A 26,487-nucleotide genomic window follows, 5' to 3' on the forward strand; every position below is an offset into this window, starting at 1 on the left:
CTGCGGATCTCACACGCAGGCACGACGCCTCTGAAAATAACAATGAATTCGTAGAAAGTACCCGCGAACAATTTACATGCACGCATTTGCCTCGCCTAGTCGTCACTCTGGCTCTACGCTATCCTTTCACTGCCGCATTTTTCCTGGAACCATGTAAAAACATAGTGTTCTTCGTTCTTCATTAAAAGCTAACTGTTTATGACGCTTTTGTAGCATTTAGAACGTTGGTTTTTCTGCTATTTTAAGTTAGGTTAATTTACCTTAGATTTGTTTAGGTTAACTTAGTTTAGATTAGATTGTGTTAGGTTAGTTTAGTCTATATTAACTTAGATTAGATCAGGTTAGATTAAGTTGGTTTAATTTAAATCAGATTGATAAAGTAAGTTAGGCTAGGTTACATCAAGCTATATTAAATAGATCAGTTCAGTTTAGGTTAGATCAACTAGGTTTAGTTAGGGTAGGAGAAGGTTGGACGGTGAATTTAAAAAGAAAAAGGTTAAGTTGGATTAGGTTAGGTTAGATTTGGGGGACAGTTCAATTATTTTTAAAATATACATACATCCTTTTAAATTGAGAGAAATGGAGAATTCTAAAATTGAGGTTAAAGAAGAGAAGGAAAAAAAGTAATGACAGGACAAAGAAGTTTCTTGCTGATTGTTGGATCCAAGCAGATATGCAATGAATGAATACGATAAATAAAAGTAAATCACACGTTCGTTTCTTAGAAATTGAACGCTAATAATGCCCAAATTTGTGTTACGAAATTCAGAAACTAATACTAACTGAAATTGATCGAGTAGCTGTCATATGGCTGTGTACATAACCTCGTTCTTTGCTTTCCCAATTTCTACATATGTCTCTTCTCTATTTAAATGATCACATCTCATACACGCATACCAATTGATATAAATCACATCGTAAAGATATTTTCATGATCTACGTCAGTGTCAGAGACAGTAGCCTCTAGGAGCCAATAAATCTGTCTTAGCAGCCATAATTACATGGCGGTATAATGCGTTAACCACGGAATTACAATGTACGTATAGTGAATATTTGCATAGCTGGAAGTTCGTTTGAAAGTAAATTGAGCAATAAATTGACGGTAACAAGATGGTTAGAGTTCGAGGATGTTACTATGAGATTCGCGTGAAATCGAGAGCTGACGAAAATGCGCCGGTATATGCTCGAATGCACGCTTATCCGGGGAGATCTCTCGGCGTTTCGGAAGCGCGGACGGAGCCATGCTTTCTAACTTTTGCCTTGTAAATCGCGCTCCATCGGAAGACGTGTGCGAACCGATAATATCTGGTCGTCCCCGTTAACGTGAGCGGTGAAAACGGATCTGACTCTTTTACCTTATCTTTTCGTTAGAATTTCATTGATTAATTGATGAAATCATTAGTTGATGAGAAAATATAAACCAATGCTTCATTGAATATTTTGGTTAACTGTTAAGGTGTATACTGCTACCACCAAACTGCCACTATTACTGCTACCACTGCTACTATCAAATGTCCTAAATAAATATAAGCATCACCAAATGTTATCCTAACTTTAAGATCATAGTGTGCAAAAGTGGACAACACAGAAAGCAAATACTACTACATATTGACATTTTTGGTTAATTATGTTCATAGAATACATGAATGTTTTTGTTTCTAAAAAAAAGCTTTTGAAATTAGTCTTGTAGGAATTAAAGATGTAATACATTACAATCTTGCAATTATGTATTTGCAGTTTTTTCTGTTACAAATAACAAGTTTTTGTTCTAAAAAAAAAAAAAAAAAAAGACTTTAGAAGCACGTTTTTAGGAACTGAAAAGACAGTGGAGTATAATTTTGTAATTTATTTAAAATTCTTTCTGTTGCAGGTAACAACTTCTCCCTTAAACATAAAATATTAATATTCCGGGAATTCTCGTGGGATCAGGATTGAGAAAGCAAACTCGTATGTACATGTGTTGACTATAATTAAGGTAGGAATGAATTTTATTCATTATGCGAGCGACGTGAAGCGTGCATGCCTCCGTGGCGCTGCAATCATGCTCACAGTTGCGCAGGTCGTGTTGCATACATCACAGGGGCTCTTTCTTCACTTTTTACGATTTACTCTGTTTTCATTGCGTTCTTTTTATGGAGAGTTATTTTATTTACGAATTAATCCGTATCTATTTATATACATAAAATAAAAAATAAAAATATATATATGTATATTCTTTAAATTACAATATTTACATTAATTAGCGAAAGACAGTTGAATATATCCCGATGATTTAAATCGGGTATTAAATTGAATGTATCGGAATAAATTCTCCCTGATGATGCTCGAACTTTCCAAGATTCTCCGGACAGTTTAACAAACCAAATCCTTTCCTCTCTCATCGCGTTTCTCGAATCATGACGGACGCAAGAAACGATCCATAAAACTCGCGAACAGCTGTTCCTGTGTTTTATGTCGATTTTTATATTTCGATCTGGCATTCCTCAAATCGTTGCTTGTGCAATCGTCTTTCCTGTGGAATTTCCTGGAAACAAAAACTTTTCTTAATATAATTTTACTGGAATAATTCGATTCATGGATACTTTGTTTTTCAATGTTTATTGACGCGCTTCCACTTTCAGGACAATCACATTTTATTTGCCTAATAAAATATTGGTTTATTTTTTGTTGTTTTAAAACTTGACCCAATTACGAAAAACACCATTTATATTATTATTATTACTATCATTGTACATATTACTGTTTACTGCACTATATTCCTGTAGTAGAATTTCTATTTTATTACTTTTTTTTTCATTAAGGTGTAGAATACGCTAACAACGTATATTTTTGTTATTTGACAAAAATTTTAATCATTTCAATTATTCCAAAACTATTTCAATTAAAATTTAAATCTTCAAGCTAATCTCAAAATACTATTTCTATTTTCTAATATCGGACTAAACTTATACCACTTATACCACTATTTCTATACTGCTTTAGTGGCACTTTTATTCACTATTATTATTCTTCTCTTTCCTTGCAATATTTACATTGCAATGTATTATGTATATTATGTATTATAAAATATATTTTTATTATTTTTCATACTAAAATGTTATTATAGTTATTTTAATTGCTTGTATTGTAAAATAAGATAGAATAAAATCATAAGTGTGTACTATTAGCAATGAATACGGTAATAGTATATGTGGCTCCACCAGTCGTAGGAAACCACATGCGCAGAAGCGCGTGCCAAACATGCGCAACCGCAACGAACAATCCGTTGCTTCGATTGTTTGCCTTATGTAAGTAAATACATAGTTTGTCCGTCCTTTTCCCATTTTTCTCGATTGAATACTGCTTTTTCGCCTCTCGACGGCAAAGAAAAGAATCAAATGGCGGGTCGTAACCAAGGTGTAGTGTTCAGAGCCGGCAGTATAGCAGCTGCCACCGGTGTTTTAGCACGCGACCGTTGCCAACGGTCGTTGTGCATCATGCGTAACCCTCATACGCACCCTCAGTATATTTTCAAACACGTTCGTGAATAGTGCCGTTCATGTGTCTGTCGAGAAATTCAACAAGGATGGGCTTGAAATTGCGACGTATCTTTAAAATATTTCGGTGAGTTAAATCACAAATCTTATCTTGCCCCAACTGATTTGCGTATAATAGTTCGTAGTAATCACAAGTTGTGTAAAAATTCTACGTCTTTTCTTGTAGACATAAACATCTATATAGGTTATGGTACCACAAATTGATTTTGTCCAGCACTAAATTTGCTGTAATCGCTATATATGTGCAAATATGCAATTTTTTTTTATTGTAAATACGTATAATGGAATTCCTTAAATTATCTTTCAAATTTATTTAATTTCCAAAAATTTATTTAAGTTAAGTATACAAATCATAATCATGAATAGTGAGTTTTCATTTATTTTAATACACAGAAAAATCCTTAAGTCATGTGTCGAGGTTTACCTTAATGTTAAAAAATTTTAAGATATTTTAATTTGGATTAGCATTTACACGAGTTAATTTTGCTTGTTTCATAACGAACAACCAATTTCATTAACAAAAAATACATCGAGGATTTTACGAGCTGTTCATAAAACCTAGTTCCAGCTAGCCGATTGCATTTCTGTTCACCATAGAATATTTACTACGTTAGAATCGAGAGAAAGTCTTTTGTCAATGTGATCGCGCAGTCGAGTTCAATTAGCCATTTCTTATTAGGAATTCATTGTATTTATAACAACGAAGAATGCGAGTAATTAAAATGTAATTCCCACATTGAAAATCTCAATTCACTAGATTCACGTAAGAATTATTTCATACTGTATTTCTGAATTAAATTCATTCATTTACGGAATCTGCAGTACCGTAATTCTAATTGAGAATCTCTCGATCTGTGGAGAACGCGAAACTGTATACATAGAAAGCCGGTCACCGAACGGGAAAAAAGACAAGTCACATAACCAAGAAATATACCACTGGAATTATTCTAATGTATTCTAATGTCGATTCTGAAGTCCCTTATTTACACTACCATATAAAAGTATCTTTAGACACTTTAGACACTTGTAGCGACAGTACATGGATGTCAATAAAATTTATAAATTAATTAAAGTGTATATTTAACTAATATTGCTACTTAAAACAAGCTTTATCGTATTACGTTAATGAAATAATAATATAGATAATATATATGATTATTACGACAACACCTAATCTAATTTTTGAAATACTCCTTGGCAATAAGAAACAATCATTCGTTTATATCTAATGTAGCAATCTCAAATTTTAAGATAATCGCAGAAAATTTTACTTTCCCGAATTTGCAAAAAATCTCGAATTTCTTTTATTATATTTGGAGTGTCGGCGACACGGGCCGAGTAGCATGCGAGGGCGCCCGAACGAAAGTCGGAGAGGCTCGACGATGGGGCGCGAAAATTGCCGAAGCTACCCGCGCGAAAGCCGTTAGTTCTCGATCAGTCGTAGTCCGTCGATCGTTGAGATTGGGCTGTTAAACCTCTCCCTCCGGCGCGTGTACACTTCATCGTGCTTTCATCTACTTATTGTTATCGTTGCTACAATTTTTACATCTCGAGAAGGACATTCGAAACGTTCCATTCGATCGGGTTTCTAAATAACAATAAATTGTTGTCGTAAGTCGGGAATGTGATTGTTCGTCGGGGACCGGCATAAACGTTCTCGAGTCTTTCTGTCAACCGTCAAAAGTGTTAGTGAGAGAAAGAAAATTGAATTCGTGAGATTCGTGACCGGAAAAGTGCGTCTTAGAAACTAGTGCAGAAGGTCACGTTCAATGGCTGTAGGAATGACAACAAGAAATTAATCATCCGGTGAGTCGATTATTTCCCGCCATTTCTTTCTTATTTCGCCAATTCAAATGCTATGAAGAATAAGTTGCTTCTCTTTTCGTATGTAAGAATTATTTAAAAATTTTGAAGTTAGAATATCGAACATTATCGTTTGTATACCATAAGTAGACTGCGTATTTTTATGCAAATTCATATTTTTAATATATTCATATTTTGTATATTGCACCAGTTCCCTTTAGAAGCAGTAAGTAATAAATATTGAAATTTATAAATTCATATTTTAGCAGTCTCTCGTGAGTTGTCAAATGATAATAGAAATTGTAATAGAAAATAGGTTACCAATTAAGGTTCTTGTGTGAAATGCAAGAAACGTTGGGAGTCATATAAGTTATCATAACGGTCACTTTTGCGATGTTTCGTTTTAATAGCCACGATGTAATTCTATAACGCCATATTTTGTTCTTTTAATAAATTTTAACCCCTGACAAGAAGGTTCCAATCGATCATAGTAATACAAAATTGACAAAAAATTAATAAAAATATCGCGATTGCTTTAATGTAAAATTGTTATATTGTTATATTTATATTTTTTTGATTATAATTTTTAAAATTAGAGTATTTTTGCGTTTGATCGAAAAATATTTAACGTTGAGTGTTAAGTAATTTTCTCGGGTAATAACACAGCGTGTGATAGTGAGATATCATTTTCTGTTCGGTACTGGAGGCAATTTTTCAAACATTTTCCCGTCTTATCAGCCCTTGTAAAACGTAGACAATTCATTTCTTCAGCAAACATCGCAACTACTAATTGCTTCACGATTTCGTAGGATCCTTATCGTTCTGATAAAATTGTCACTGAAAAAGTTTGAGCTACGATCTCGAGATTTCTCGATAAATATCGCATAACGCAGTTACACAATGCAAATATGGCGACGCTACAAAGTCATCCATTACGATGTAAAAATTGTTTCTTATACGATCCGATAATTTATGTTCCCCGCAATTTTTTATCATGAGACCATCAATAATATCGTTTTTATCGATGAAATTTATGATTTCTCGTCGACAATTAGTCATCTGAGTTTTATTCTTCGTTTTCCTAAAATTTGTTGTCGTGCGACTATAAACTTTGCCGCGTTTGCCTTGAGGTTTTTAAAAGTTCTTTTTGTTTTAAATCTGCGATAAAAAGTTGACTGTTTTGATTTATTTTCCATGATAAATACGTCGCGTTGCCGGGAAAATATGTTTCGAATCGTTTACCTGCTCTCGATTCGTTTTCGAGATTTCGTAAATCTCGCGATAACTAAACACTCGTACAAATTTGCCACGTATACGTATCACGCGTTATTGTGTAAAATCCAATAACAATTCCTGGTAATACCTGCAATTTGTATACTGCAAATAATACGCCATATTATAAAATCGTATTAACGAAAAGAAAAGAAGCAAGGTTAGGTTATGTTAGTAACACGCTCAATGACAATTCGGCTAATAATTTCAATTAACATTCCATGTTAGATAAAACTGAATTAAAGAATAGAAATGAAAGAAAGCTAGATCAGAGTACGTTAGCGATTTTTCGCCGAAATAGTAATGGAAAAGAAGAAGCACATGCCTAGTTCAAACAGTAGGTAAATGTTGGCAAATTTTGTTGAAAGAGCCGGCAGTTAAATAGAGAGCGTCGGCCGTCGGCTGTTTGCACGGCTTAGCTCGTGTTTGAGGTTTCCCTTTTAGTATTTCTGGTTTCCCGATGCTATAAACGTCACGAATCCCGTGTTTGTACAAGAATCAATCACAGGTGGTCTTTTGACAGCCGTGTGTTTGTTACGTAAAACCAGGAGTAAAAGAAATGAAACGTTTCGCAATGTGTTTATTCGTAAAATAAAAGGAGAAAGATTCCATTTGTATTTTTAAATGACGTGTATTCTTAAATCTCGGGTGGAGATTATTTTCTCAATTATTTATTCGACAAATTTAATCGATACGACGAAACGAATTTGTCGTAGGTTCGTGAAAAGAAATTTTTAAGCTTCAAACTAGCGGAATAAGATCCATAGATTACATGAAAATGCTATCAAATAAATAAAACTACAAATTTTGACTATTCTTTAATTAATACAATATAAAATTCGACATATAGAACTAAACTTAATATTATTTATTTATTTCCTTTAGTCTAACATATATAAACAATAAATTATAATACCAATAATTGGTAACAATTTACACTATAACTTGAGAGTTTATATGACTCACATGTAATCATTACAAGATAACAGAAACGTGTTTTAAAGGTTACAAAAATTTTCGATAACGATATAAAATAATCGGAGACAAAGCGTATCAAGATACAACGTATACATTTCGAGAGTGTGACTGAACGTAAATAATTTCGAACGTATGTAAACAGTCTGTTTATGACCTCTCTACCACGAATATTGTCTGTCTTTCTCTAAACACAGTCTTCTCCTCTTTACATTGTTTTCTTTTCTCATCTCATTTTCTTAGAATTCGATCGAACACAAGCAGTTGTCACGTTCATTCCGTGACACGCCCATGTTACGTGTAAAAATTATTTTTTACCATTGCTGCTGGATAATCCGTTAGCCGGCAAAGTTTATAACCGACCATCTGCCCGACGACCGGAATAAAATAGTCGAATGGCCCTAGGCGCGTTTACCTATCCGCCATGTTGAATTTTGTATTTCGAACGCATCGTAACACGTCCAACACGAAGTCAATACATTCATATGTATATCGAAGAGAAGTAAATTCTCGATACATTTATTAGCGTTATTATTTCCTTTCTAGCGTTCTAGTCATTTTTTAAGCAGATAAAAGTAAAAAAAGACGCTTTCCAATTTCTTTTAATATTAAATGTAGAAATCGTGGTTACGAATGCTTTAATATTATGGTCAGTCTCGAACATCACTTTCACATTAAGAATTAAATGTTTAAAACATTAAGAGTGTAGGTTGCGTTAACGCAACATATAGTTGCAACGTTATTCAATCAGTTTAGGTTATCTAATTCTGTTTTTTCAACATTATAGGTACGAAAGGGAATTCCAAGGATCAGCTTACATTTTTTTTCATCAGCATTTCTTCTATATAGATTCTATGATTTTATGAAATCTAAAGAAATGGACATATTCGTGACATAAATGATAAACCATTGCCCGGCCGTTAGCGAGTTAATCCCTATACGTATTTTTGTAATCGACTGATTATTTTAACCGCAGATTAACCTTAATAATATTTTATCTTACCAAGATATGTTCATAGCTTTGTCGGCTGTTTCCTGTTTACGATTAAAATTTGCGGATCTTGCTACAATTCCGAATATATATATATCTCTCTGAACGAATCTCTGTAACGCTCGAATAACTTTCCTTGATAATTAATTAGGTCGTTAATGGCGTAATTGTTAGATATTAAATACGTTATGCAAGGAGATGGATGACATCGCTAATTTCATAATTGAATAAGCATACCAACAAAGTTGATATCAGTTGACTATCAGTTAGTGTAACTTTGAGCCGCTATCTTATCTAGTTTAGGCTGTACGTGCATATCGAATTGTATGTTTTCATCACGTTCATTCATCTTTTTATATTGTTTCTTGCTTCTATTGGTCTTGCAACACGTAGGGTATTGCAGATGCACGGACACTTTCGCCGTCGGTCGAGTTTTTGCTTCTCAGGCGTGTATGCGTACGTGCATGTGTATGCGAGCAAATATCCTGGCCTTGATTTGAAAATCTGGGCCGCGTTGCACCTCGTATCGATGCCGTAATCAGGCAGTGTACAATGACTGCTTGCATACGCTTATCTTTCACCTTTTTCTGCCCATTGGAAGCCAATTTACTTTGTCCTGTGTGTATGATCGTTGACGAACCACCTGTGTACTGTGTACCTCAGATTGTGTACAGCGGCCATGATAAATGGGGATATTTTAAATTAATATGTTTTGTAGGCTGTGGATTTTTATGCAATTTTTATGTAAATTTATCCTGTGGATTTTTATGCAATTCTTGTGCAAATTTATGCTTTGTATTTCTTCACAATTTATATTTTTGCCAATACAATTAAAGAAACAGAATTTAAACATAAATTTGTTTCATCTTTTATTAGAGGTTATAATGACTATCGTATTTTGTGTATTTTATTATTATACAGGGTGGTTGGTAACTGGGTGGTGGTACAAGCGGAAAGGGGGTGATTCTACGCGAAAAAAGAAGTCGAAAATATAGAATAAAAAATTTTTTTTTTTTAATTCTTCCATCGAGACAACGATCTACAGTGAGATCGGTTATAACGAGACGTGATAAGGTGGACGCGTACCGAGCGAAAATTCAAAGTCGATTTTCTCAAAAACAAAGCCTCGAACGAAAAATTTTTATTCTATATTTTCGACTTCTTTTTTCGCGTAGAATCACCCCCTTTCCGCTTGTACCACCAGTTACCAACCACCCTGTATATTGTTGTTGCCTATATTATATACTATATTATATACTACATTATTACATATTATTATACTTTTGTATATCATGTGCATTTTTTGAGTGCTTCCAAAGCTTCAAATTTCACAGAAATGTGCAAAAATCCGCGGTTTAGAGGTTGTTCTATGGATTGGAATATCTGCTGATTCAAATGGATATTTAAAGAATAGTGTTTTGCAACGAAGATATATTTGGAATTAATGCCTAATAAAAAATTGAAGTCATCAATTTAGTTGAAACTAATTCTCAGTAAAAGTTTTTTTTTTAATTAAAAAAATTAAAAATCGGTACAACATGCGTACACCTTACTCTTTGATGTGAAATAAAAGCGTCCTTGAAAAATGAGAAAGATCAGCACGAACAGGTGGCAGACCACAAGTGTAATGACTAATCCACGGTCTATGTTTAGATAAGGGCTGCGTGTGCCAAGGTCATCGACTCCTGAAATTACTGGTTTCGCTTCATAATCATAGACTGATACGCGAGAGAAAGTCGTGAGTGATTAAAAAAAAAAAAAAAAAAATACTATTTCTTGGCTAAAAGGTGTTCGCTTGCCACTACGCGATTGTTTGATAGCTATGTTCATTCAAAAACTGGTTTATCAATTATCTGCGAAATAATGAACGGCCTGGCATAGGAAATTGAGAAACCCGAAAACAGGAAACGGGTTAAGGAAAGGAAAGTTCCGCAAGAAATTATAATCGTCATATATGTCTATATACTGAAAGCCTTGAATACTTTGCAAACGTCTGTTTTCTCCGACAATGAGAGACCTTGATCTTATATGGATGGAAAAAACTGAAAAATTTCGACGAGGTGCTGTTAAATGGCTCGATTCAATTTAAATTCCGATTTACTTATGGAAACACGGTAATTAAATTAGTAATTGGAGATCAAACGCGAAACATTATCTGTGTCGTTAATTATACATTAATGACCGGCATGATTGATAACCTATTAGGTTGCCTAACGATTTACTCTGAAATTACATTGAATATTTCTCTGGTCGTAATTTTCCTTCGTGGAAATAATTTCTTCTTTGAAGATAGTCCTTTCGAGGCCTTAATTATCAAAGAAAGATGCTTAAACTTCTGTACGACTCGGATAAGACCGAAGGATAGCTTGATATTTGGTTTCAACTATTTTTGTGAACAATTTGTACTTTGAGCTTAATGGGAAACCTAATTGGCCAAAGTTGGTTAACATACATCTAATTTGTTTATTGGACAAATTTTGAAAATCGTAGCAAGAACAAGATTGTCATTGCAAAATGGTAGCATAAGCTTCCTTTACATGGAATCACCCAATTGTCGATTGCATCACAGTTATCGGGCCATCCTGTATATAGAAGGCGAAAAATTGCTACAGTAGGAGGTAATAATCGCTCGGTATGTAAGAGGTACTGTTATTGCCTGTAGATTCAGCGAGTGTGTCGTGGAATTTGCATGATTTCCGATTATCGGTTCTCCAGGCAGACGCGAGAAAAAGAAAATGGCGCGACAAAGAGGATGAAACGGGAAACAGTAACTGCACAGGGTTCAGGCTCACGTAGACCGCGACGAAATACACGTTACAGTTGGCAAACAATGTATTACGTAGGCGATTTCAGTCAGTGAAACTTCTTTTCCGTGATTCTGTTCTTCGTACGAATAATTTCTGTGCCTTCCTGTACATCAATAACAGTTCGAGATTCCTTCCCTTGTAACTTTTATATCGGAATATTTATATCTTCCTTAAATAGCCGTGGCACTACTATAGTCAAAATAGAAGCTAATGAAACGAGAATCACGTAAAATAATTTAAATTACAATTGTATATGAATAGAAAGTTCTGAATCTTTCGAATATTTCCAATAAGATTTTAACTTAATATTTAGGGAACTAGGGAATTATCTTTCGAACTTTCTTTTGTCCTCCACTGTACTTCATTACAAAAAGTAGAATTGATAAAGTGAGGAATTATGAATTTTGCGTATATTCAGTTATTAGAACAGAGACGAAATTGGAACTGAGTATTTGAGAAATTACAATCAATTAAAGTTTAAAGAATAGGAGAATTTTGAACTTTCAAAGTCACATCTGGAAGCTTCCGATTAGCAATTACTTCCGGTGCGATCTGGAGGGTCAAAGAAAGTCACTCGTCGCTTTATTACGCGAACGAAGGACCCATGTTTGGTAAAACTGGTCGTAATAAGAGACATGGGATTTTTATGACGCGTTCCATTCGAGGGAACAGGTCAGTATCATGTTTCACGATTTTTCGTTTCTTTTATGTCTTACATACGTATGCCATTTTGTTTGGAAATAAATCGCCGAACATTAAAAAAAAAAAAAAAAAAAAAAAAAACGAAATATCGTGAAAGTACTTACGCTCTGTTATTCATCGTTGTCGAACGAAACGTAAAAGTGGAAAGAGAAAATCCTTGAACATGAACGGGAATAAACTATGAGTCTTGCGGTACATCGGGGTACAGTTTAGTCTCAGTTTCATGCGTGACGACCTAACACATATATCAATAATACACGTCGTCTATTTCTGTTGTATCCGTTAAATTATTGGAAACACAGGAAATATAAAAATACAAAATGTGAAAGGATTTAATAGACGAAGTTATTTGCAGAAAATTGTCACTCCTAGCTTCGTGAATAATTATCGTCGCATGTATTTATCAGTTTATCTAGAACTCTAAAACCTACTACTTTTTCGAACCTATCTACGAAACGGTTGTTCTTATAATGCCAAAATCACTTCCATTTCCAATTTTAAAACGAAATCCTCGATAATTATCGCATATACAATCGTAGAATGCGAATATCGTGACGTTACAAATTGAAAACAAATTACAATTGGAAAATTGTTCTTTGTACATAATAACATAAATCGGTTAGTAATACTAATCAGCGAAATTTATCTAATCTAAATATCTGAATACCTAATCTATCGAAACAAACCTTGTATAACCTCAAAAATCTTCTTCCTGTATACAGAATTCGTTCGAAAGTACGACTCTACGAATCTTAGGTTGGCAACCACGATTTATGTAGAAACGCACGATTAAGTAATACGTTTGTTTCTGAACCGTTTACGTAAGAACGAAGAGAGAGAGAGAAGGTGTACAATTCACGCGACTCCATGTTCGCGCATGCGTGTAGCAGCATTGTACGAGACATACCGATGTCGAGTGAAAGAGAAAGAAAGAGATAGCGGTTTTAGGCTCGGTTTTCCTCGATTTTGTCAAGGTCGCGGGTATCGGTCGTCACATGAGTGCATTTTGCATGCGACGCAAAGCAGACGTGTAGGATGCACCGTTATTCGCCCTGAGACGCTGATGCAGCGATAGCTATACATATAAATGCACAAGTCGATCTCTCTGCCTCCATACAGATCGTTTGCCATCCTCTCGAGCGATGTTTGTAGCTGGCGATGTTACTTCGAGTAGATAACACGTGTACAATTATACATTGTAGGTCGCCTGCATATGTTTATACACATGAAACCTAAATACAGAGACATATATCTTTCATTCCAAATATTGCAATGAATATTTTAGATGTATTTTCCTATATTGCGTGCAACTCATATATTTTTCTATACTTAAATCTCCCATAAATACACGGATATTCGTTTTGTTATGAGTTGCGTGGAGAACAAAAGAAGAACAGGGGATACCAAATTTAGCGATTTTATACTGTATAGAGTATTTTGTTGCTAGCAACTGGAGTGTACAGTTATGTATTATAGATCATGTACGAAGAATAAGAGGTAAATAGGAAATATATATATATTATAAACAATATAACAAATAGTATTCAAGGCTGAAGAGGTTAAAGAAGCTAAAGCGAAGAAATCAAAGAGATCTGTTCCTGATGAACAGTTTGAAGAACCTAGAACTAGCAAAGATCGTGGCTCTTACAAAGTCACGAACTCGACATTGGTCGAGGGGGATAGAGAAACATCTATAAAACTAGATAGAGGAGCGGATCGATCGATGATCCATAGATAGACGCATCGATCATCGATCCTTATCCAAGCATATCGCACTTTTATTATGTGTATCGGTGATTCTAGGGCCGATGATCGTTGCAGAGGATCTTGGATACGCGATTCTCTCGTCCTTGATTGAAAATCCATGTAAGAAATGTAGAAAAATTGAGCCGGTTAATGGAACACGTTCCAGGCAGCTTCGAGTTGGATAGAGTTGCTTGTTGGTCGGTATTGGACGTGATTCGATAGAGAAATAATATCACGTACAATAGTCTGAGGCGTTGGAAAAAGTTTGACGCGTCTAGGGAGGAATGCGGATGAGCCTAGGGAAAATTTTCATAACTCTGCATTAGAATAAATAGAACTTTGATTTGGGAAGATAAAAATTGTAATATGAAATAAAAAAGTTCGTTAAAAAGCGATTTCTTATTTCCTTTTGAATTTTAAAGGAGATTCCCCCTTTCCAATATTGTATTACTAAATTCCTCAGAATCTCCGCCATAGCATTTTTGCTATCGCAGCTAGCTTCTCATTGGTGTGGTAAAAATCAGATTGCCAATAATTATTCTTGCACTGTAAGAAGATACAACTAGCAAGAAGTAAATTCTAGTGGATATTTTTGTGAAAAAAAGAAAAAAGCGAGATCTGTATAATTGTATATATGCCTATATATTCTAGCAATGTTGCGTTGACCAATTAAATAATAAATGTATTTATTTGATTCCAAAATATAGATTCTAGGGAGTTTAGATATACATGAATATAGAGAATTTTGGAAAGGGGGAATCATTCTCAAAATTGAAAACAAAATTCCGACACTTCCAATCACACAAAAGGACTGTTACTCTAAGGGGAAATTTAGAGAACTAGGAATATCTACATATTGATTTAATATTGAAGAATTGAAGATATCGAAAGTATCAGAGAAGCGGAAACGAACAACTCAGACTAAATATTGTCAATAAAGGAAGGGGTGGAAATTAGGTGAACCGAATCGCAATACTGAGAAGGAAGCCGGGTTGAAAATAGTTGGCGATTGTGTAACTGTAAAACGCAAGCCGCAAGAGTTCAGCTTTTTTTTTTGGTCAGATCGTCTTGACGGAGTCTAGTCGCCTAGAAAGGATACGCTGTTGACTGGTTCAATACTTTCCACGTTAGGATTACATTTCTTAGCTATAGGCATACCAAAGTTCGTTTTAACAGTCCTCTTCTTTCCTATCCTTCTACATAACCTCACAAAAAGACTATCCTTCGATCCTTCGACCACTTAATCTCTTTCCTTCTGTTTATAGTGATTTTGTATCTGGAGTAAGTATGTATTTGTTATATAAGACACATATGAGATAATGTCGTTCGAAATATTTATTATCTTGCCAATGTCTTTTTTTGTCTCGAATTCCATTTATAAAACTATGTCGAGATTATGAATCTTTATGAATATAACCTATTTCGTGAACATAACCTAACCCAAGTACAATTTATAAATATCTTACTAGACAGTATTTTACTAGACTGCGCATGTTTCTGAGCATAAATTCTATAAATATCACAAGTATTTTACTTCAAATATTCTATATACTTTCTCATTTGTGTATCTGTGAGTTCCTCTCGAACATAAATTATCGATATCAAATTGAAGAGACTTTAATTTTATTTTCTCACATGCCCATTAAAGATACTTCAATTAAAACAAGCGATAGTTTATCACTGAATGGAAAGTTTGTAACAACGTTGAGCTCCTCTATTGTTCAATACCATATCGTCGTTATCTTTGTGAAATAAAAATCGCACCGCTATTCATTTCACGTCGAACGTCTCGAGATAAACGATAACGTTACACGTTATATGCACTTGTGTCCCCTATTGTTTTGACAGTGTTGTGTCAAGCCTCTTCTCTAATCGTCTATAATTACATACTAGGTAGCGTTTTATTTTACAAATTTGTAATCGCTCGGATAAGCATCAAATGAGCATGGACTATTCTTAAAACGGAACTCTCGACAAGTGTAATTTCCTTCACCGGAGAATAAAACGAGAGGCTAGTCTGAGAATTTACATACCGTGTACTCGTATAGTTGTACAACGTTGTTACGTGTATACCAGGTGGTCGATTTGTAGCGCTTTTTTCATCAATTTCCAAACTCGATTTTCTCTTAAACTAAGACTTAAACGAGCAATTTATTTATTCCATATTTTGTTCTTATTTTGCTGATGGGGATAGCCTCGTGCCCGCTTGTACGTGTTAGTCGGTCACACCCTGTATAATTAGTAAATATAGCTACTATACAGGGTGGTTGGTAACTGGTGGTACAAGCGGAAAGGGGGTGATTCTACGCGAAAAAAGAAGTCGAAAATATAGAATACAAATTTTTTTTTTTTTTTAATTTTTCCATCGAAACAACGATCTACAGTGAGATCCGCTATGACGTACCGCGCGCGTACCGAGCGAAACTTCAAAGTCGATTTTCTCGAAAACAAAGCCTCGAACGAAAAATTTGTATTCTATATTTTCGACTTCTTTTTTCGCTTAGAATCACCCCCTTTCCGCTTGTACCACCAGTTACCAATCACCCTGTGTAACTGATAATGTATATAATTAATATATACGTATATGCACAACACTACAGTGTTTGTCTTCAATTTATTTCAATTGTACGAGTTGCTGCAGCTACATTGAAACTCTCACAGCGAGGATTACAATGTATCTCTGATTACTATTCACCACGTCGGTTATCATACATTTTTTCTCCGAGTTGCCCCTTCTCATTCGATGCAACGAGCAAATACAATAAAGATGAAACTATTACCAGCCGCGAGTAGATTTATTGCTCGAGATTGCATCTGCCTGTGCGACGTTTGAACAGTAATTAAGCGGTTTTTTAAGGTCGTCACTAGCGAAAATGATTGATAAGAATGTTAGATAGAAGAAAATTATAGTGCTTTGTCTTCTCAGCTTTTGCAATCCACTCGCGTGTTGCCATTAACATGGTGTATTAATATAGAAATGTTTTGTAAAAGTCGCATTATGCAACAGTGTCTTAAAAAGAAGGTATACAATTATTTAAAATAAGATTTAAAGGCTTACAGGCTGGCTAAGTTTTCTCATGCTAAGGTTTGCACAAAGATCACGCTAGAAAGCTATAGTAAGTTTATCTTTCTTGACTTCCTGACTTTTATGTCACTTGGCGGCTAAGAAAGTAGTTTATCATAAGATAAATTATTTATAGAAATATGTCTTATACGTAAACGGCTCATTAGAAAATAATTGTTGCACAATTTTTAGGTCAAAATGTAAGAACCTAACCAACTATGGACCTTTCTTTGACAAGCAACCAGGATTTTCATCGTAGAGGGTTAAAAAGTAATAAAAAGCTTGGTACACCACACTCATAGTTGGTTTCTTTTGAAGCTAGCAATGATATTCCAAGCCTGGTTGCATGAGATCATAGATACATGATGATTCTGAGATATGAACTCTTATGAATTCTAATATTGCTTCATCAAATTTAATTGTCTTCTGCAGTAATGTTTGGAGAAATTTAAATACTTGGGAAATTACTGATTAGGGATCATAATCCTCTAGCCTGAGGTCATATCGCTTCCTGTGGAGGCTTCTTCTTGCTCTGGAAACTGTGGGAAAGAGCATCCCTGAGAAACGTCTCCTACAAAGAATTAAGTATTCATCTTTAAGCTTACTTTTCTCCAATATACTTTCCTAGAAACTCCTAGGAACATGAAACAGAGTTCTTTGCTTTTTATTTCAAACGAATAACAATATCAAATAGTTGTTCCAAATAAAATAGCAAGTAAATTTATTTGAAGATAAAATTGCTTGCAAATCAGTCCTAGAATCTTTGAAAATAAATTATTTCATTATAATTCTTATCCTATGAAAATGTTCAATTACAATGAAAAATTTATGAATCCAAGTATAATAAAAGACACTTACTTTTGTAATTGCAATATTTTCCTGTAATCTGAGAAGTTCATTTTATTTTGATAATATCCAATCCTGGCACGTAATCATAAAAAAGATCATTACGACCAATTTGAGAATAATTTTTGAGTGATATGAGTGTGGTTTTATCTCCTGAGCAGAATTTCTCTTCCACGCTTTGGACCTAGGGTCCATCGTCAGTTCCGCTGAAAGAGAAGTGTCCGAATTTAAATCAGAGAGGCGTTCATTAAAATTCAGAGGAGATCAGGCCGGATGGCCGTCTCGTTAACTCGTTTCTCTCCTCCATCTTTCTTTCTTTTCTTTCCTTTTCTTTTTTTTTCTGGATCGTGAATAATATTCTTTTCTGCTCCCCTGCAGTGACCTTAAATTCTCGTTGCATATTTTCTCGATTCATTGGGTGTAGGGAAATCGAATGTGAATCCTGCAGCTTTGTAATTGGGACGAGTTTCTCCCCGGGCGAACCGGAAGTTGCCGCGTCATTGGATTCAGATGTTCTGTTCGACTTAACCTATACGAACGATCTCTTTCTTCAACGATCATTTTCTTTTACGTAGTACGAATATCGTAACATAAACAGAAGTGAACATAACCTTAAAATTCCCATTCTGATCTCCATTTAGGTTAAGGTATGTTGAGAAAAATATGAATTTTCATAAGTATCATAATTGTAGAAGTTCAACGAAATTCTTGAAAGTTACGGTGACAACGAGATGTACAGTTTTATTAATATTAGGTAAGAACTTTTTTCTCAAAGTAAAAATTATAAAAGTTGCATTATAGATGGAAAAACGCTTGGTACTTTTAAATTTCCCGCCAATCTTTGTTTGCTTAAATTGTTAGTCACCATAACGCCGAAGTTATTGAAGCGTGTAAGTTGGTCGAAGATTTCTAATATTTCAAACTTTTGCATAGATTTCGACCTAGAAACACGGCGAAATGGAAATACAGTTTTACGATATTGTCGCTAAAAAATCAAAGAATATGGTCGCTAGAAGACCAAAAAATGTTGCCTCTAGAAAATGGAAAAAAAATTGTTGAAAGAGATACAGAATGTGGAGTTGTGCATAGAATTAAAAAGAACCAAGTCTGATATTTTTCAACGCCGTGAAACAAATTACCAAGATACGATAGCGATTAAAAATCTTCAGACAAAAAAGCTTAATTACACGCTTATCAGTAAAACGGTATACTGAATTTTATTCATCCGGCGAGTGATACGCAATAAAATTAATTCGCAATCAGAGAAAGAAAATCTGGTCTGAAACAGCTTTCGTTGCGCCAATTTGCATCGCTTCTACAGCCTGTCTCATTCGGCTAATCGATCCTTAATAGTATAGCGACGCTGCGCATGGTCGGGGAAAAAGCGGCAAAAGCTGGTTTGTCCCGAGCAACCCTATACACTAGCTTTCGTGTTATCGCTTTCTCGAGAAAAAACAGGTGGACAAAAAAGAAGCTGCGCGGCTGCGTATAAACACAACAGGGATGGCCTCTGTGACGTTGGTTGGTCTTGTTAAGAGCAGCTTTTAGCTTGTTCAATCGAGCTGAAACTTGGTATCGTTTCATAGAAACCGGGCGAAATTGAGAGACGTTTTATACAAGTTTCTTGTGCCAACCATGAAATACTGATATTGCGTGGAAAAGGAAATACTAGTTGTATAACGCGTGGGTAGATGTTTGTTGGATCTTTAATATTATTTTTCGATTAGGATGTTTTACTAGTACTAATTTACGAAGAAGAAGATCGCGTTACTTGTTAATATAAATTTAGCGTTACAGTTATCGCAAGAAGGTAACGTAAATAGTATAGGAAACTGCAAGGTAAACTTCAAAAATAGTATCTGCAATATTATTAGGTATATTTCTCCGCTGTTCCATCTATGCGGTCGATCAATGTGGCTTCTGAATGGTTTAATAATTATCCATCACGTAATTTCCAAACGGAGAGCCCTAAATTTTTATTTAATTATCATAGTAATATACAGTAGAGTTTCCCTTATCAGAATTAACAGGCAGATAAAATTAATATATATAATGTATAATGGAATCGTCGAATGATGGAATAATCACAATATTTCTCATATGAAATTTCATTTATTTAAATACAGATTAAAATTGATCGACAGATTCTTGAAATATTTATGGACCGCGTACCTTTTTGACTGTCAAGTCGCGTAACTTTTTCAACGCAAGTAACTGCACAAAGTTACCTTCTTTTTCTACCTTTCTTTTTGTACCTCGAACCATGGAAACCGTTTCTCGAATGCCACGAATGCTTCGGCACGACAAGGCACCTCGCCATTACCACTTTCGTTCGCTCTTTCCACTTATATATAAAATCGTCATTATCGCAATGGAACTATCTCGTTACATAGGTATATTTGAGCTTCTTCTACCATCGTCGATATATGAGGAATCTACGCGGTTCCGATAATTTTCAATATCGTTCTTTTGTGTTTTCATGTCTCTGACTGTAGCTTCTCCCACATCGTGTATTTTTACTAATTCCATTGCACTTACAACATCTTGCACGGTTTTTAATTATATTTTATTTTCATGGTTAGAACATTAGTTCTGTCATATACATATACGTATGCATACAGCTATAAAAATGTCTAAACGCTGAGATACACGTAGATATGTACCGATAGTACTGTGGATATCAAGTTTCACTTTTTTGTTTTGTTTCGAGTTTCGTACTAGATGCTTCTAATAGGAATTCACTCAGCCGAATAAAGGAAAGAAAACACGGCGTACGAACACCGATACAATATTTATCTACGTTTTCGAAGCGGAAAGAGTCGTTCGTTACTGGCAGATATTACGTTCGAATAACAAAGCGCTCGGATGTCAGCACTAACCTTACCAGAGCCGGTCAAATGACCGGTTTCGAAATTTCATCTAGAATTCTACATTTATCGTTATTTCTTTTAACTTGATCTTCCTTTAACTTTAAATAAATTAATTAATAAAACTAACTTCATTAACCCCAATTCTTACATTATGCGATTAACCTAACCTCAATTCTTACATTATGCGATTAATTAATTTCTCAATTTTCCTTAAATATAAGAATTTACATAAGGTTAGGTGAACAAAAGAGGTAACAACGAGCGTAGAATTTTCAAGCATTCGAACGTATTGCCGTATCTAACGAATCTATCGTAAAGTCTCGTTTCCACGAAGACCAAACATTCTCGAACGTCCTCTCGCTACCATCCTCGATACAAAACCTCTGGATCCCCGTTTCCATTTGCATCCAGATTACTTTTTAGGCCTCGCTGTCCCCCGTTCGACCCACCTGGCCAACAATTATGGTTTTCTCCGAAATTTTCGACCGGTAGCGTAGTATTGGTGGCGCGAGGGGACGCGGCCGCTCGCGTTTATCGAAAGTAAGCACGTCGAGAGCGGCGATCAACGTTCCCCGGCGGGGACTTTCGGATGATCGCCGACTGAGGGCCGATCCGCAAGAAGCGGTCCGGCGAGATCACGCGTGGATCGGTTCTCGCCGTGGAAAAACTGGTCCCCTCGGTGGACCGCGTCGTTTCTTCTCGTGCAGCGGTCATACTTTCGTTGTTGCTGGGTCGACTTGAAATTTAGCCTCCCGTCGGAATGTTGAGTGTGGCTCTGGCCAACGACTTTTTACGTTTTATGAGCGAATGCTCGTAGAAAGACTGGCTAATTTGTTAGTACGTTCGCTGTCACGCGAATTTCTGTGTGTTTCGTGCTGGCAGTCGCGGTAGGCTCTTTGCAACATATTATGCCGCGTTTACATCGACACGCGCGAGACAAATTCTTTGATCGTGTTATTCGTACTGTTATTTCAATCGGCTGAAAAAAATGTAACAAAGAAGGAAGTTTGGTATCGTTTAATTGTAATTTGTAAAATTGATATTGTAATTAAAAAATTTGGCTAACGAGACGTCAAAGATCTTTAGAACATAATCACCGTTCGTAGGAATAAAATTTGTAATATTATCAAGTTTGTTAATTCGAGAGTTTTGTATCATTATTTAAACATTATGGTTTATAATTTGAAAATGAGAACTTTTTTCAATGGATTTAATAGAAGTGTGCAGCATGTTGAGATAAAAATGTTCTACGACGTACGAATGCAATGGTTAATTGGCTTTTTTCAAGTAAGTATTTATGGAGAAGTAAGTTCTGGGAAACCAAGCGTCATTCGTCAGTTTCACGTTACTTTCTCCCTCCAGCTCGCGCAGGAAAGTAAAAATGGAGAGCGACGTCGCCTTTCCTTCCCTCGGGGAACCGACTTTCCGCAGGGTGGCCTTAATGGCGGCTAATAGGCATGACTTTCTTAAACCGGGCAGCAGCCGGTCAAAAATTATGTCCAGCCATCTACCATTCAACGCACCACTTCGTCTTCGGTCCAGAGAAACATTGTTGCGTCGCTTTCCAACATTTTTCATCGCGTCAGTCGCCGAATCAATCCTCCTCGCGATCATTATGGCCAACTGTCTGTTGGTATTCCAAAGTATATCCCTCCTTGAACTTCTGACTCGCCTTTCCAATATACAACACTTTCTGAAATTAGAAATTCCTTCTAATATGTGGTATTCTTTAGTTTTTGTCCGTGTATATTGGTTATTTAAATTACACTTTTCGGATAACCTAATCAGATTACTTTTCAAATCCTATCACAGTTGAAAATGCTATAGAGAAGTTTGCTAGCATTGGTTCCTAACCTTACCCGAGAATGGTCTTAAGGTTAGGTTAGAAACCTCTTAAGGTTAGGTTAGAAACCTCTTAAGGTTAGGTTAGAAACCTCTTAAGGTTAGGTTAGAAAACTCTTAAGGTTAGGTTAGAGTTTCTTCTAATATAATTCTTGTAATTTCTGTCGAGATATACAGACCGCTTCAATTTTTCACGTTCCAAACATTGTTCGTAGTTTCTATAAGCCCAAGTGATAAAATTTTGTTGCATAAAAATTCCTCAAAAGCTTTCTTTATCTTATTACATCGGTCTGTTGGAAATAGGCCTTAACGTGGACTCGAAACAGATTGCTTTTCGCGTCTTATTATATTCTTGGAAGTGTTCCAGAGAATTTTGGTAGTGTTGGCTCGTAAACCGTGTTATTGGGAATAGGCTAAAGGATTTTTAAAGGTTGCAGTATTCGAAATAACCTTGGAAAGATCTGGAATCCCGAAAGGAATTTTTCAAGAGCTTGAGTACAAACTATCTGACAATGATTTAATGTATAAATAGGCGATCTAACGTGTAGACTTGACGCGTTTCGTTTTGGCTTTAACTGGAAATTCGAAAGAGCGATTAAATCATGGAGGACTGTTGGAATATCGTTAAAACGTTGAGAAGAAGCGCAGGTGGAAGATTTATCAGATGAGAACCTATAAATCTATACTTGTACCCTCTGTGCCCAATAAATTTACAACTCTCGACTAACCCTAAAACGATTTCAATAACCAATCTCAACAAAGCTAATAAATGTCACGAAAGCAAGAGTAACAGATCTATAAATCTATTCTGCGATTAACTGCAGAATCTAAGGAACAAACAGCGTAATAAAAAGTGCGAGTAATGATAGAATTGCTTCAGCTACCAGCGTCAACCATCATATTTTTATGATTGGAAAGCACGATGGAAGGAAAAGTGTCGTTGCCACGCTTGCGAACAATTTCTGGTAGATTGCGCAGCATTAATTTATGTCCAGACTAATCACTGGCGTGCCGGTATAGGCTGGTGCGTCGAGGTCAGGGTCACGTTTATCGTACAAGGGGAAAGCGGGGAAAAAGAAACTGTTTGATCGCCATATTCAGTCGAGGAGAAACTTCTCTTCTGTCAGAAGAAAAGCTGTTTGGGTTAGGTGAATCGTAGGGTGAAAAAAGTTGAAAGAAAGTTAGCCTCTGTCTGCGACGTAGGTAGAAGCTGTAAGCTCTAACGAGACTCTACTTATCTTCAATTTTCACCAGCTGCAAACCAGACAGAGACACGTCCAGTTATACCAGTTATAGTTAGATGAGATGAAGTTTAACGCGCCTGTATTTTACCAAACACTATTTGAATGTCCTAATAAAATTTCTCTATATGGGGAAGATTATGAACTGGTCATTTTGAATATTGCTGGTTTAGGTTCATCACATATTAAGAATCACAGCTCGATGCAGATACTGAAAGAGTTACAGAATTTTCATAGGCAAGTCCGTAGGTGGAAAAATGAAGAAACGTTGCTTTTTCATCGTACCAATGTCTCAGGTGCTAATGTACATCCCAACATTGCCTCTGTATAAAACAATGTAGGCGCCACAAGCGATAGACATGGTGGAACATGTGTACACTAAACGTCCGCAATGGGTCTTGGATCGATCACAAACTATGCAACATGTTGAGATAACTGATGGTGCAAAGAAGTCTATGATCTGCATCTGACATGCTAATCGCTTGGATTATATAAATAAATAAATACTGTTGCTCATGAATTACTGCATAAGAGGGAGCCTAACGTTGTATCATTCTATGCACAAACATTAAGGTTTTATATGAGGTGTTAATATTCAATTGATTTTATCACGATCATGAGAAATCTTAGGTGTTGTTTGTCTCGACAAGATAATGTATATATAGGGAGCAGTGGATCAAGGTGAACACTGGTATCAAGGCGAATTCTCAAGTGTGGATGAGGCTACGTACGCCTTCACGGCCTCTGATAAGGCAATTATTTTCGTTCGACGACTGGTGACACACTTTTGCCAGCCGATCATCCTGAAATCTCGCTCTTTTTCCACGCTGACTTTCGTGAAACTTTCTCGAGGAGATCCGATGCATTTTTATGAGCCGTGCCGCTGCTCAGGATTCAATGATCGTCGCCGAGTGAGTCTGAAGTTCCTGATATGGCCAGCAGGAGTAAGGTACCCGGTTTTCTTGCGAGCCATTTTTTTTAATCACAACATCCGTCATGAATAATTGGTCCATCCTTCACCTGTCTTCTCTCCAGCCGATTTCTACTCCCATAAGATATATTATCCCATAATTTCACGCCTTTGTTAGGTTAAAGGTACATATCGCTACAGCTTTTCCATTTTAACCAATTTACCGATTAGCTATAATTAGGTAGCGAATACGAATTGACCCCGACGTGATTTGAACACGCAACCTTCTGATTTGGAGTCAGACGCGCTACCGTTGCGCCACGAAGTCTGTTAATTAGGTAGCGTTATTGGTTATTAAGGTTTAGAAAACTAGCAATAGTTCAGCGACTGCTACACTGTGTCACTGTTACATTATTGGTAGTAAGTCAAAGTGTCAGTTCATATTGCAGTGCGTGTGCTTCCTGGCTTTTAATTCCCTTAGAAACTGAATTACATTGCGAAATGGGTTGATCACTGGCCTTAATTAGGGACGAGCTTATGTGTATGTATAAAGACTTGTTTTTCTTCTTCTTCAAAGACTCGTAATTCTAGTTTTTAAGTATATTATACAACATAGTCACCAATGATGATAGTCGCAATCGTGTAAGATGGCCCAGAGGATCAACAGCTATTCGAAAACGAAGATTTCGATTAGAAATATATCTTTTCGTATTACACGCATTCTATGAAATCTGTCTTCTAATAACAAAAGTAATAATATTAATGCAATCGTACAAGTCAGGCCGAAGAACCGATGGCCAAGAAAACACAAGGATTTCTATTAAAAATACCTAAACTGAAGAGTGTGGTAACCTAACCTATACTGTGTAGTAACCGGCTGTTGGAGATAAACAGCTACGATTAAATCACGTGTACGTTGTTATCCCTCGACAGATCGATTTGTATCCAGGCTGATCTTAATGGGTGAGCAACGTCGCCCGTTAACGAGTCCTGGCTAACCAACGAAAATTTTGATTAATCGAACGACAAAGGATGACGGATGCGTACGCGAAAATTGTACACGGCCCCTCTCTGTTGCAGCGTTGTTTTTAACGTCGGTCGATAATTCAACGAGAGTTGTTCAAAAGGATGGAGCGAAGATGCGCGCGCATGCGATACCACGCGCGAGACACAAAACGTGCATCGAAACCACTTTGTTGAATATTCCAGCCGGTTGGTTGTTACTCTTCAACGAGCATCGAGGAGGAGCCCTCTTTCCTCACGCGATTTCGCGTGCTTCCAGAAATCCTGTCCTCGATGATCTGAAGGCTGGTTATTACACATATCAGATTGCCAAACTGATGGAAATTCTACTTTTCGTATAAATTTCGTAACTTTATTATCTGGATACACGATAAACGTTCAACCTCTTAAAGAAACAGCTGATTTACTGTCGTAAGTTTACTTTTAAGCAAACGACATTGATAGCATTCTGAAATGAATGTTTAACATACAAATAGAAGATTGGAAATCTCGTACGACTATACGGTAAACGAATTTCTTAATCTTACAGCGTTTCTCTATTTTTCTATTTGTACAGTTAAGCGACGTTTTGTCGCATTCTTTTTCTTTTCGAAAGTTATCCGTAGGTTGTTAAATTTAGCTGCTGTACGAGCACTTCTTACACCGAGTGTATATTATGTAGACGTTAGGAGATGCGTTTAGTGTTCGATGAAAAGTAACTAGCGTAGGGAGAAAGTAACTAGGATCTAGTGAGTATCGCAGTATCTCACGCAATGTAGTCACGTTTCACATGTTCGAAGGAAACGTCCGATTAGTTTGACCCGGTTCCAAGAGATCCACGGCCTTCTCGGCTTACTTACCTTTGCTCCCCGTGCTAGAA

General features: G+C 36.0%; 1 protein-coding gene, 1 long non-coding RNA gene and 1 other non-coding gene across 10 annotated transcripts in view; 1 reads left to right on the forward strand and 2 right to left on the reverse strand.

The window, feature by feature from the left end:
- LOC126874476 (uncharacterized) overlaps positions 1–26,487 on the forward strand; it is a 96,785-nt gene that overhangs the window by 17,419 nt on the left and 52,879 nt on the right. The window contains exon 1 of one of the 8 annotated variants that reach the window (XM_050636593.1): positions 3,458–3,603. The exons of 6 other annotated variants lie outside the window; for them this stretch is intronic. In XM_050636593.1, the coding sequence (XP_050492550.1) occupies positions 3,539–3,603 (65 nt within the window). In that variant the 5' untranslated portion in view covers positions 3,458–3,538. Of the gene's footprint in view, positions 1–3,457; positions 3,604–4,962; positions 5,343–26,487 lie in introns of those variants that run through there. One more of the 8 variants, XM_050636595.1, reaches the window with a different exon arrangement.
- LOC126874584 (uncharacterized) lies at positions 7,415–17,543 on the reverse strand. Its single transcript, XR_007692888.1, has 2 exons — positions 14,991–17,543; positions 7,415–14,918 (listed from the first exon to the last, which is right to left on the reverse strand). It is a non-coding gene; the product is annotated as an uncharacterized LOC126874584 (long non-coding RNA).
- Trnaw-cca (transfer RNA tryptophan (anticodon CCA)) lies at positions 24,862–24,933 on the reverse strand. Its single transcript has one exon. It is a non-coding gene; the product is annotated as a tRNA-Trp (tRNA).

Source organism: Bombus huntii, chromosome 16 (genome assembly GCF_024542735.1).
Source record: "Bombus huntii isolate Logan2020A chromosome 16, iyBomHunt1.1, whole genome shotgun sequence".
Taxonomy (NCBI): Eukaryota; Metazoa; Arthropoda; class Insecta; order Hymenoptera; family Apidae; genus Bombus; species Bombus huntii.